The sequence below is a fragment of the Chelonia mydas genome, chromosome 6, assembly GCF_015237465.2.
Source record: "Chelonia mydas isolate rCheMyd1 chromosome 6, rCheMyd1.pri.v2, whole genome shotgun sequence".
Lineage (NCBI taxonomy): Eukaryota > Metazoa > Chordata > Testudines > Cheloniidae > Chelonia > Chelonia mydas.
This window is the reverse complement of record NC_051246.2, coordinates 31,745,191-31,758,320: the sequence shown is the minus strand read 5'-3', so window position 1 is coordinate 31,758,320 and position 13,130 is coordinate 31,745,191. Positions and strand designations below refer to the sequence as shown.

At 36.9% G+C, this 13,130-nt stretch overlaps 1 protein-coding gene across 2 annotated transcripts in view; it reads left to right on the top strand.

Annotated features, from left to right (window-relative positions):
* The window catches only part of OTOG (otogelin), a 159,242-nt gene that overhangs the window by 82,113 nt on the left and 63,999 nt on the right, over positions 1 to 13,130 (top strand). For both annotated transcript variants that reach the window (XM_043548942.1, XM_043548941.1), the window contains exons 29-33: positions 195 to 311; positions 1,791 to 1,947; positions 3,369 to 3,395; positions 8,422 to 8,589; positions 10,628 to 10,906. In XM_043548942.1, coding sequence (XP_043404877.1) covers positions 195 to 311; positions 1,791 to 1,947; positions 3,369 to 3,395; positions 8,422 to 8,589; positions 10,628 to 10,906 — 748 coding nt within the window. The remainder of the gene's footprint in view (positions 1 to 194; positions 312 to 1,790; positions 1,948 to 3,368; positions 3,396 to 8,421; positions 8,590 to 10,627; positions 10,907 to 13,130) is intronic.

Sequence of the window (13,130 nt, the reverse complement as noted above, 5' to 3'; positions counted from 1 at the left end):
TCCTCTATTGAATAATAAGGCTTAGGCTGTCTTGACTACTACGAGTGCCTTAGAAACGATGCATTTGATCTGTGCTCACATGACTTATTTGAAGCCTGATTTTTGTAAAAAAAGGTTCGGTTTTGAAAGTTCAGATAGCACAGTGGTTGTGAAACAAGTTTCTGGGGGGGTGACAATTTTGCTTTCTGGTTTAGTGTGTTGACAGCTCTGACATTCGAAATCCATGCAGTTTGAACCCACTTAGAGAGCCATTTGCCAAGAAGGAATGTGGGATACTGTTAAGTGAAATGTTTGAAGCTTGCCATCCAGTGGTGAGTAGTGATGACAAATAAAATGATGTGAAGTTCTGTGTATATGATTAAAAAGAAACCTTACATCACTTTAAATCCCAGTCCTAACTAACATGACAGAGTGAGAGAGAAAACGTGAACAATATCTGATCTGATTCCGATCCATTAGCACTTGCTCATTTACATGTTTCATAATGATCACATGCTCTCAGCTGATCTCCAGTTCATCTAGACACATTTAACTAATTAGATATACTGTAGGGCCTGATTGTGCAACTCTTACATTAAGTAGTACCTTGCTTTAGTCCCATTAAAACTGATCAATAAAGGGAGCCAGATGGGGCCTCTAGGGGTCTTACCCTCTCCTCCATCCACCAGGTACATATGCATCCATACATCTACCTGCTGGATTATTTTATTTACATATATATATATATTAGATATAGAATAATAGTCACCTATTAGACATTTTCTGAACCTATTTAAATAAGTACAGTGCATTGCTGAGCCACGTGAGCCCTGAAGAGTTGCCTCCTAGAATAAATTAAATACATCCCCTCACTCAGGCAGAAGCCAAAGAAAATAAATGAGCCATACAAATTGCCCTGAAAGTCAGCAGACTTGGGCTCTGGTGGAGCAATACACCCTGCCCCAAGATGTTCAAATCTAGGAATGGTTAGTGCCCTGGGCCATGCTTAAAGGCCTTCTGCTTATCTTAATTGTTTTAATGGCACACAGGGAGGAGGGTGGTCCCTTCACAGAAGATAGCTAAGACCCATATAGGGGTTATAATGTAATTTTAGCTGGTACAAATATAATGATGCAAATGTTGTAACATTCTCCATGTGGTTTGGTCCGTTAAGCTTTTTGTTTTGCACTAGGTTCTAAACATCCCACAAGTGTAGATCCATGTAGATAGCACTTTACAATATTTCAGTGAGAAAACTTAGCACTGGTAATAATTGATTTTTCTTTTACGTTTGGTTACACACAGCAAGATGTCATGACAATAAGAGAACAAAAAAATCACAGAATTATTTTTATGAAATTGTCTATATGGAGAACAGTTAATCACTAATTTCACCACGTTTGATCACTTATTAAATGATATGTGTCCAGTAGTTCTTAACAAACTTGCTAAATTTATTTATTTATGGTTAATTTGAGGAAATTAATATTTCTAATTTTTAGCTTATTAAAGTTTAAATTACAAGTAAACACTGTTAACCTATCCCATACTTCAAGTCAACATAAATATCATATTACTGCACTGATTCCTATGTATCACTTGATTAATTCAATTGTACCACTAAGCAGTGTACAAGTTTCTCATGACTATGATGATACTCTGTGTTTTAGGCAGACACTTAAAATAACACCTATCATATTTTGAAGTCTCACTTGTTAAATTGTCAAAGTCTGATAGCTCTGTATTGAGATCACTTGTCAAAGTCTATGTGAATTATTTTATGTTATTACAATAATATTTATGTTCTTCAGGTGGACGTCACCTGGTTTTATTCAAACTGCTTGACAGACACATGTGGTTGTAACCAAGGAGGTGATTGTGAATGTTTCTGTACAAGTGTATCGGCGTATGCACATCAGTGCTGTCAGCATGGAGTCGTAGTAGATTGGAGGTCCCCCAGAGTGTGTCGTAAGTTTTCTCAACCAAGTACTGGGCCCAGCACATTGCCAGTCTATACATTGGATCAAGTTCTGAAAAAGCAACCAAAGTTTGAGTCACATGAGCACATCCCTTTTAAAGTCAGAGCGATGGCAGCAGAGCTGTTGGTTGGAGTCTCTAGTTCCAAAATGGAAGTAGATGCAGCCCTCTGCTTGGCTTCTATTCCCAGTTTGGGCCATGGGATTTGCACTGTGTGAGAACTGCTGGTCACTTCTATGTTTGTGGGTCACACACCAACATTTTCTTCTTTTCCCATTACCTTCTGGAGACCCAGCACAAGATATCCTATGTGATGTGGATGGATGGAGTCACTTGTGTGGATTTTTCACTGCTCTCGACATGTGAAGTGTCTCCAAAATAGCTGATATGAAGCTAGCTGTACAGAATATAATCACAGCATAGTCCAAGTCCAAACTCAATTATTTTGGGTGCAAGAGATAAGAGGAGCTCCAAGGGTCAGATCTTAGAGTCCCCCTGCAGGAGACAACAACTTTACATGCTTTAGAGCACTGTTCTGCACCTGCAATGTGGAGGTGGGGAAGGATTATAGAATGTTCTGAACAAGTGTAATTCAGGATTTAAAATATTGCTATATTATTGTTTGTTGTTACGAATACAGTTTTGACAAGAGGCTGCATTGTACAGCACCCATCACAAACACATAGTAAAAGATAGTCCTAGCTGCAAGGAGTTTATGGTCTAAGAATGCAAGACAGACAAAGGGTGGCAGAAAGGAAGTATTTGTACATTATGATTGAGAAGGGAGGCACAGAGAGATTACGTGAGTAGTCTAAGACGGACACACAGGGAGCCTGATAGTGTGGGGAAGCTACATCTTAGCTTCTGACATTGTAGATTATACACAGGTATTTTAATGTCAGCAAGGAAAGATTAGGAGTACTTGTGGCACCTTAGAGACTAACAAATTTATTAGAGCATAAGCTTTCGTGAGCTACAGCTCACTTCATCAGATGCATCCGATGAAGTGAGCTGTAGCTCACGAAAGCTTTTGCTCTAATAAATTTGTTAGTCTCTAAGGTGCCACAAGTACTCCTTTTCTTTTTATGGGTACAGACCGAACACGGCTGCTACTCTGAAACCAAGGAAAGATTGTAAAGCTGAGACTTGACCACTAGAGGTCACAAACAGATAGCCTTATGTGTTTGCAGTGAATGTTGCGCTGAGTTTAGTGCATTTTTACTCAAATGTTATAATTAATGCTTTGCCAATTAATTAAATTTTGTGCAAAATCTAAGTTAGTTGGCATTTGGTTTTGAGCAGCTTTGATTTGTCCCTTCGTTAGTCGGTTACAGAAAAACTTGTTTTTCTCTAAATTTCAAATCTGCAAAATGTCTGTAGCTAAGTATTTCTTTCCTTTATATTTTTTTTAGCTTATGACTGTGAATATTTCAATAAAGGTAAGTCCTACAATAATGATGAAGAGTTGATAAGAAAGCAAGAAAACATTTTGTTATGGTGTATAATTATTATCATTTTGAATAAAAGTGGAAACCTTTGGATCCATGTTCACGAAGAGAAATGGAAGTTGCAAACGCTATATTGTTTTAATGTTCAGGTTACTTTATTTTAGGTTTGCTTTGCTGTTTCCAAGAGCTAGAAATCATGGAATTTACTTCATATTGAACATAGCCCTGCTTCACTAATATATAACTTATTTACAATTAATGTAAATGTTTGAAGATCATAAATAAATAACTGTTCATTAAGTAACTAATGGCATATTTTATCTAATAGAATTTGTGCCAGTCAATCACATTAGTATTATTGTTGACTATTTCTCTTATGTGGTTTAAAAAATGTAACCAGTGAAAACTATTGTATTGTGGAAATGAATCCAACTCCAAAGTGAAGGGTGTTCAGATTCAAGATTTTGGTTTAGATCCACCTGTAGTTTATTAATAAAAGAACAGCTATTCAAGGACTAGTTTACTACATTATAAAGTGATAATAGCTTTAATAGTAATGTCTTTTATAAAACACTGAAAGATATTATTGATAAAAGAAAATGTGATGGAAACACTGAGGTCATAATATCCTAGATGTCCTTTAAGAATCAATTCTCTTTCCCAAGACAGATGATGCAGTCACCACCAAACGTGATGTACTGTGTTAGAATCAGTCCACACTGTAAATAAATAAAAATAAAATTAACAAAAGTGATACATAATATCAGGGAAGAAGAGATAAAGGAGAATATATGGAAAATATACAGATAATCTACAGTTCATTTTGTCTGTGCAATCGCCAGTTTTGAAACCGATTTGGTTAATTTGTATCATACAGGAAGACATTCCATATAATATGAGGTCCCTCACTACTGTTTCATAGTCTAAAAACAACAGATTTACCTACATCTGAGCCTAGGAAATCTATTCTTTTACCAAAGGCAGAGCATAATCTGGAATAATTTTACCGTGGGTTTCCCAAAACGAGTTACCTCTAAAGATGACTAAAAATTGAACTGGTATTTAGTACTTAGGACAATAGTATTCTCTAAAACAGATACCTGATTGCTAAATGATCTAGTCTCCCATTTGTTTTTCCCTGGGCAGCCTCAAGAGGTAGCTAACTTTCAAGAGATAGCCACAAACAAGCAACTAACTAACTAAGACAATCTGATCTGAACAATTTTCAGGATTCAGAGTACCTTGTAAATCTGCCTGTTGAACGTATGAAGATGTTTGTATCTTTATGGATAGGCTCCAGACACTGCATTGGGATCAAAATGGAGCCAGATCTCCAGAGGGAGATTGGATTGGGCCTCCAGTAGAAGAGGCTATTTGTGCCTCTCTACCCTCCTTGCTCACCATACGAAAGGGCCAGAGAAAATCTGACTAAAGGATTTGCCTGGTGATAGGGATTTTTGAAAGTTGTTTTCAATTTGAGCTGAATTGCTCAGAAAAGTGTTATATAGTAGGTTTTAACTGATACAGGAAAATGCAGTATTAAGGGATTATTGCCATTTTAAATTTCTTTTTTGTATTTTTTTTCACAAATGAAGTACCATATGACCGAATGACTGCAAGTTTGAAAGTGTAATGTTCAAAATTAATGGACTGGAAACACGCCTTACAGTGATTAAAGTCAAGGAGCTCAATTTGTTTAATTTAAGAAAGTGAAGGTTAAAGGGTAATTTGATCACAATTTATAAGTACCTAAATGGGGAACAGAAATTTGTTAATGGCGTCTAGCAGACAAAGGTATAACAAGATCTAATGTCTGGAAGTTGGAGCTACAGAAATTCAGACTGGAAATAGGGTACACATTTTTAACAGTGAGGGTAGTTAACTAGAGCTGGGTGAAATTTTTGTCTGAAATTTTTTTCAGTGAAAAATGCAGATTCAGTCACTCTGAAGCATTCTGTAAATTCATATCAGTTTCATTGAATTGTTTCAGTTGAAAAAATCCTAAAACAAAAATTCCAAATATTTGACATGTTGTATTTTGACATTTTCAAGAGGAAATGCTGCGAATTTTTTGGTTCGAAATGACTTTGTTTCAAAATTACTTTTAATTGTATTAAAAATGAATCATAAATGTTTGAAAATAATCCAAATTGAAATAAAACATATAGATTTTGTTGAAATTAAATGTTTTGTTCAACCCCAAATTACTTTCTTTTTTTTTTTTTTTACTTTCAATGTGCCAAAAATTTTGAAAAATGCGGTTTTTGATCTGACCTGATTTTTTTCTCCAATTTTTTGGAATTGCTAGCAAACTAAAAAAATCTGTTATTGCTCAGATCTATAATTTAACCACTGGAACAATTTACTAAGGATTGTGGTGGATTCTCCATCACTGGAAATTTTTTTGATCAAGATTGGATGTCTTTCCAAAAGGCATGCTATAGTTCAAACAGGAATTATTTTGGGGAAGCCCGATAGGCTGATTTACACAAGAGGCAAGACTTGATTATCACAACGGTTCCTTCTGGCTTTATAATCTATGAAAAATGATTCTAATGATCCTTGGATGTAGCAAAGTAAAATTAGATAATAAGGGGTACATTTTCAAATTGAGATGTTAGTTTTAACTGTATTAAAAGCTGTGGGCAGATAATTACTGCAAGTTTGAGTATGCCTGTGTGTATATCTATATGCCGATATATCCACCACATTTGTATTAGTAATAGCCATGTGATAAATACATTTATCAGATACCTTTCACCCCCTTCACCTGCTCTTTACCTACTAATCCATCTAATCAGGACTTGTTATAATAGGCCAAACAGCTGCCATTAAAAAAAAAATCATCCTGCCACAAAAACATATCTTCCTTCTTCCCAAAAGGTTAGCCTGGCCCAAGGCTCAAGAAGGCTAAGATCTAGTCCTGGGCCAGTGATGGGCTTTCTGTGCTTAACAATGTTCTGACCTTAGAGCTGAGTATTTTACATCCCCCCAAAGCTGGAAACAGGTGCTTTTTATATTCCCAATTTATTAATGGGATTCAGTACATATTTCATGCCTTGAAAGAGCCTGAGATATCAGACTTTAATTCATGATAATTATTAGTTATAGAAATGCCATTTCAGGACATTTTATGGCTTTTTCTGACCCCTGTACTTTGCATGCGGCATGCAGCGGAACTCAGAGACCTGGCTTTAAGGAAGAAGGATACAAAAATAGTCCTAGTTAATTTTTTTAAAAATAATTCTAAAAATATGTTTTTCTACAATATTATTGGTATAAGCAAAGTAGGTGATGGTGTGACATATTAGGAAGTATGTATCAGCATGTGTTTGAGATGACAATGTAACTTGCCCTTCGGCTTTGTCACTTGTGAATAAGACACCCAATTTCAATTTCATGCTGATAATACTTTTATGCCACACTACTACACCACTATGTGTGCATGTATACAAAAAGATAACATTATACATGCACTCTTACTGTCCAAGAAGTTCATTTATACATGATGACCACTGTTAAATAGAGACAAGATGGGTGAGGTAATATCTTTTATTGGACCCACTTCTGTTCGTGAAAGAGACAAATTTTTGACATTACCAAGAGCTCTTCTTGAGCTCTGAGAAAGGTACTCGGAGTGAGTATTGTTAAACGAGATATTTATCATGTGATTTCAATCATGCTGTGAGCTAGTGAGTGGTAGTGTCTTTATAATACAAATACATTAATCCTATAGCTGAAAATCGTCTAATAAATGTTCACTATATTTCAGCATAGGTATTTAGCATTTAAATATACATTTGCTATAAGATATTACCAAACATATACTAAATAAATCACATCAGTTGCAAAAAATGTTTGTATTATTTTGCATCTGTCAAATAGTTAATTTTCAAATGTAGAGGAAGTGGTATGAATCTTTACAAAACCTCAGAACATATGTATATGGATAATACACCCATTTCAAATTCAGGCTGATAGGACCCTTTTATACCACACCACTCCAGCATTGTGTGTATGAAGATATAGGTAATATAATTAGGCTTGGCAGAATTCCATTTTTATATTTTTTGTAATTTTGATGGATAATATTAATATTTATTTTTAAGCCTGTTTAGATTTTTATCAACCTTTAAATTTTCATAGCTGAGGGAAATCATGGTGTGGGGGGAGTCAGGCAATTATTCAGTAACAGTAGACATTGAGATTCAAAAGGTAAAGCTTTATAAATGGTTAAAACACAAACTGTCAAAACATGCAAAATAAATATCCTTAAATCAACAAATCATACCTATGTTTATTATTTATTTGTTAGTCCATTTGTAAAAAATCTAGTCTAAATCATTAGATTTTGACTGTAATAAGTTCTTAAGCAGCTTTTTTCTTAATTTGCCTATCTGTAAATTTTGATTATTAGTAGAAATATTTTTTCTGAGGTTTGTGTGTGTACAGTGAAATTGATGTTTACCGACATTTACTGATAGAAATCTAATCCTTCCAAGCCTAAATATAATATGTTTATTCTTATTATCCATATCTATCCATAGATTCTAATGCCTGAAGGGATCACTTAATTATCTAGTCTGGCCTCCTGCAAGATTATTGTCCACATGCAAATTTTGCTGTTGGGCACATAACCAGGAGCACAACTGAGGTGTCAGCTACATTTTATATTAGTTGAACCCAATTAAAAATGAAACCTAGAGGGATATATGGAGGTAGGGAGGAAAGGGGAAAGTTCTCACAAACCTTTCTGAAATGAAGTTGGAAATTTTTGTGCAGTCTAATTACAGCTAATAGGTGGAAGTGTTTGTTTTTTGTTTTTGTTTTTTTGCGGGGTGGGGGTTGCTTCGTAAGGCACTGCCATTTCATTTTAGCACATGAAGCCTGGAATAGTTTTCAGGCTGGAGTTGTTCTTGTTTAATTTGCTACTACATGATTGCCTAAGATAATATATGAGAGTTCAAGCATTTGTGACACTCAACATGAAAGTTAATTTTGGCTTCTCTCTTAACAGTTCTGGGAAAGGGTCCCTACAAACTGGTCAGCTACTTGGATGGAGAAGTTGCAATGGCAGCCAAACTGTTGGGTGGCTATGTTTTCCCAGTGAGAGCAGAAGATTTTGTTCCGGGAGATGCCGTGAGCTTTATGCTGACTTCAGGATGGTATAAGCCCAAAGCACATGGTAAAGTCACTGGTTTCAGAGTAGCAGCCGTGTTAGTCTGTATCCGCAAAGAGAAAAGGAGGGCTTGTGGCACCTTAGAGACTAACAAATTTATTTGAGCATAAGCTTTCATGAGCTACAGCTCGCTTCATTGCTGTAACCTGAAAATAAACATAGATAAAGACAAAGACAGAGTGGGTAGTGAACACACATAGCAAATTCTCCCCTTGAATATAGTCCTGTGCCTGAGGACAGAATTGCCCACAGACCTTTCCTCTGCAGCTATCAGCTGATTCTAATTTTAACAATGTCCACCAACCTCTGCACTCAGTGGGTTTTAATTGGATGATTCCAGCTTTATAAATAGATACTTTTAGTTTTCAAAACAACATTGTAACCCCCACATTCCTAATGTGCCCTATGGCAGGAGAGAGGGATGGGGAAGATTGGAAGGACTGTTGTAATAACAGATGCTCCAGCCCATTCCTTGCTCTGTCACCTCTCATTTCCTGTGTCCTGGCATAGAGAGAGCCATTTTGAAGCATGGGCTGGCTGGGGGAATTGTAGGGCTCTAACTAGTGAGTCTGCTCTCAGTGTAGAACTGGCCCAAAATTATATATAGGGGAGTACAGAGGGACAGGGCTCTTACTTCTGCTCTTCGTCTGCAGCAGGAATCTCAGTTTTTCTGTACTAGTGCCCTGTATCCTGTCTTTGATTTGGGGAGAAAGGTTCTGTCTCCTTTTCCAGCCATGGACAGACCTCATCTACTCAGGCTTTACCCTGCCTACCAGGATTTGCAGACTCCATTATAACATTAAGAGGATGTCATTTAGTCATCTGGCCTTGGAGGAGTCTACAAAATCTGTATAACAATTTCTTTGCATCATCAGCCCAATTATATTGGAATTTCCTTCATGATTATCCACAGCAGCCATATAGATATGTAATTTGTAGTTTTATAAATTAGATAGTAAATTGTATCCCAGAAAAATGGGTAAATTTTGTTAGCTTCAGACCAGTGATAAAAGAAGACTGGGAGGTTTTGGTAATAAAGTAACTGTTGTATACAGAGCAGGTGATCCAAATTGCATTGCAAATGTACCTGCTATAGCCAGTAATAGAAAAGAAACTCTCTTCCATGCTATTCAATGTTTCAAATAAATAAATGTTGTCATACTTGGAAGATAAGTGGTGCTCCAGAAATATGGTACAGAACATAATAAAACATCTGTTTAATGGAGATTATTTGTCCTCTGTGCCCTCTTTTAAAAGAAATATTATCCAGTCCTCAGGGGATAGTTGATTTTACAGTTGTTCTATGGTTATTTTAAACTGAATACCACAGTTTACAGAAAAATAAAATGAAGTAATACTGTGAGCAACAGGTGCTCATAATGGACTCAGTTCTTTCATTGAGCTGTACCTTACTCTGCACGTGGTCCCACAGAAGTCTGCTTGAAATCAGTGGGACTGTTTTAGTGGTCATGTACTGGTCAGCATGTAGAAGGTCGTGACAATAGAGCCGTTACTAGTACAAGGGCAGGCACATTGCAAATCTGCTTTTAACATGATTTGTCCTGAGGATGGCTGGAGAGCCTACTGCTTGGAAACTGAAAACACGACCCTACAAGCTGAATGTAAAATGCATTTTAGTTACTTCATTTTAAATGAATAATTGAGCTTTTGAGCTATAACTTCCAAATGGGTAAGCAGAACTTTGTAAAACTGGTGAGACTGTATTTTAATTTTGGATAAGAATAAGGCTAACAAAAGTAGTGAACTGAAGTTATATGCTCACGGTGGGCTAGATTACTGCACCCTCATGTTGACAAGTACCATACCATGCAGTATAGTCCCAGTGAAATCATTGGGGCTACAAGTACTTAGTATGAGGAAAGCCAGCAACATGTATGGATATTTAATATTTTTTCTTCAAAGAACTGGGCCAAGTTCATCCTTACTGTGGACTCAAGTGGTATTGACTTTAGTGATGTTACACCAAAGATAAATCTGGCCCACTCTGCTTAGTCCAGTGAATATGTTGTTGTGTTTTTTTCAGATCCCACCTTGGTTTCATTTGAAACAGCTGACAGACCAAATTATTTTCTTCATTTGGCTTCCAATGATAGCCTGCTTCTTTCCAAATGGGAAGACAGTGAAGAGTTCCGTAACAGATCAACCTTTGCCGTCCACAAGAACACATGGCTCCCAGGATACAGTTCCTTTGAGTCATTTGCAAAGCCAGGATTCTTCATCCATCTTTCAGCTTCTTCAGTTGATCTTTTGAAATACAAGAATTCAGAGAAATTCAGGCTGTCTACTCTTTTTAAACTTGTAGGTAGGTACTAAAATTAATATTTTATAAACTATAATTTACTACTTTAACCACATTTTGAAAGCGTGAGAGCTTTGTGGGCTGCATTCTGCCCTCATTTGCACGATCCAGCATTACTCTTTTGACTGGAATTACTCTAGATTTACATTGGTATAACTGAGAATTTGTGGTCTGATTCTTCTTACACACCATTGCAAATTAGGAATAACTCAGTTGAAATTAATGGAGTTACACTTATATAAAACCAGTGTAAGTAAGAGGGAAATCAAGGGTTGTTTGACATTATTAACAATCGGGAAACATAAACTGAAATTTAAGGGAGGATGTGGAATAGTAATGTAGCAGTGGGGAAGATTAGTTCATTTATGTCCAACAGCTTGTAAAATACAGATTATTTTATAGCGTCACACTTGCTATGGAGAGAAGTGGAATAAAGAGAACCATTTGCAGAGTGGGGTATAATAAAACACATATAGACTAAAAATGTGAAAATAAAGCAGCTGAAGGAATGTGAACCAAGTTGTGGTAATGATTATAGTGAAGATGAATCTAGAAGGATGAAGTAAAGAAACACCATGTTGAGTTTCCCTGGAGAAAACATTTTTTTTCTTTTCCATTTCCTTTTAGTTTCAGGAATCTTCTTATTTAATTTTTTGCATAAAGATTCCTGAATAGATTTTTGCGGAAAGTTGTTTGGGCTGACATGACTCTAATGTCATAGTAGAGGTTGAAGTACAGCCTGGTTCATGAAACGTAAATCAATACAACCTGAATTGATAAAGAAGAGTAGAGTTGTTCAGAATTTTTTTCTGCAGAAAACTGTGAATTTTGTCAAAAAACAAAAACAAATTTTTTTTTGTGGGGGGAGGTTATTGATTTTTCCATGAAAAATAAAAAATGGAGGAAAATGTTTTATTTGTTGAAACCCCAATTTTCAATTGGAAAAAAGTTTCATTGGAAAATTTTTGATCGGGTCTAAAGGAAAGTCTGGGCTTTAACATGGTAGTGGTTAGTACCTTTTTCATGTATGTCAGTGAGGGGACTCTCTGAAGATAGATCTCCACAGCATTGTTCCTATTCCTGGGACAAAAAAAAGGCTTTTGTTCAAAGTGGGCAAGGAATAAGTGGGGAGGAGCAGAGGACTGGTAACACTTTGCTGAATTATTTCCTAGAGACCCTGCCTATGCAGAAATTCAGTCAGGAGTTCATGTAACTTGGAACTGGATTAACTGTCTCTGGGTCCCCACAGTGGCTGCCATTAAGCAGGCACAAGAGGACCCAGTCAATAGAAGCTATGTTGCCAAGGTAGCGGAAGGTCAGTGGAGCCATGTGGAGGGTTGGATGTTTGGCTGGTAAGTTCCTGTCTCTACAGATGTGAGTCTGGGAGGTGTTATTCCTCCTGTACACTTTAATGCTTCCCAAATCTCTCACTGTGGGGGGTGGGGAGGGTCCTTCCTAGTAAATTCCGTGAGGTGAAACTCTGTCCCTCCCCTCCCACAGGAAATTTCTCTGGGAAGAGGGTGATCTGACCTATGGATTTTAGCTTTAGGTGAGAGAGCCTAGTTTAACGTCCTTCTATGAGTTTGGTGACTCTCTGAACTCAAGTGCACATTCCCCATGGGAGCAAACCACAACTGGCAGTAAGACTAAGAAATGGTAGAGAAAATGACATTATTAGCCCAATTCTGGTAGGGTCTTGTGCCTAGGCACAAAAATCCCATGGACACCAAATAATTTATTCCACACTGGTTTTGGCTCCCTGCAGAACTTACAGTGAGGCATTTCCACAGGCCATGCAGAAAAGGAGCTCCAGAGGGACCTGTTGGGCTGGTCAACAGGTTTCTGTATGGGCACCTGTCTCAGCAATAGCACTCATGCGTGGAGTATTCGCACATGTAGGAGTAACTTCTGAAGGAACTGCTGCTGGCCAAGGCTCAAGTACACAACAATGCCACTTTAAAGAATAGACAGTATTTCATCAGCTTGTGTGCTAGATACTTCAGAAGAGGAAGAAGATAATCACTCTGCATTTGTCTCCGTTGATTTGTACTGCCATTTTGTAAATTATAGATGGGCCTCAAATGTAAAATTCAGATCCTGAATTCAACCTCCCCATCCCCCATTACCCAAAAGATTCAAGGGTGTTTGGATGCAGAGCTTTGGTTCAGGCCCATATCAAATGTACCTATAATGATTTTATTCCTGTGGAAAGGTAGGAGTAAAGAAT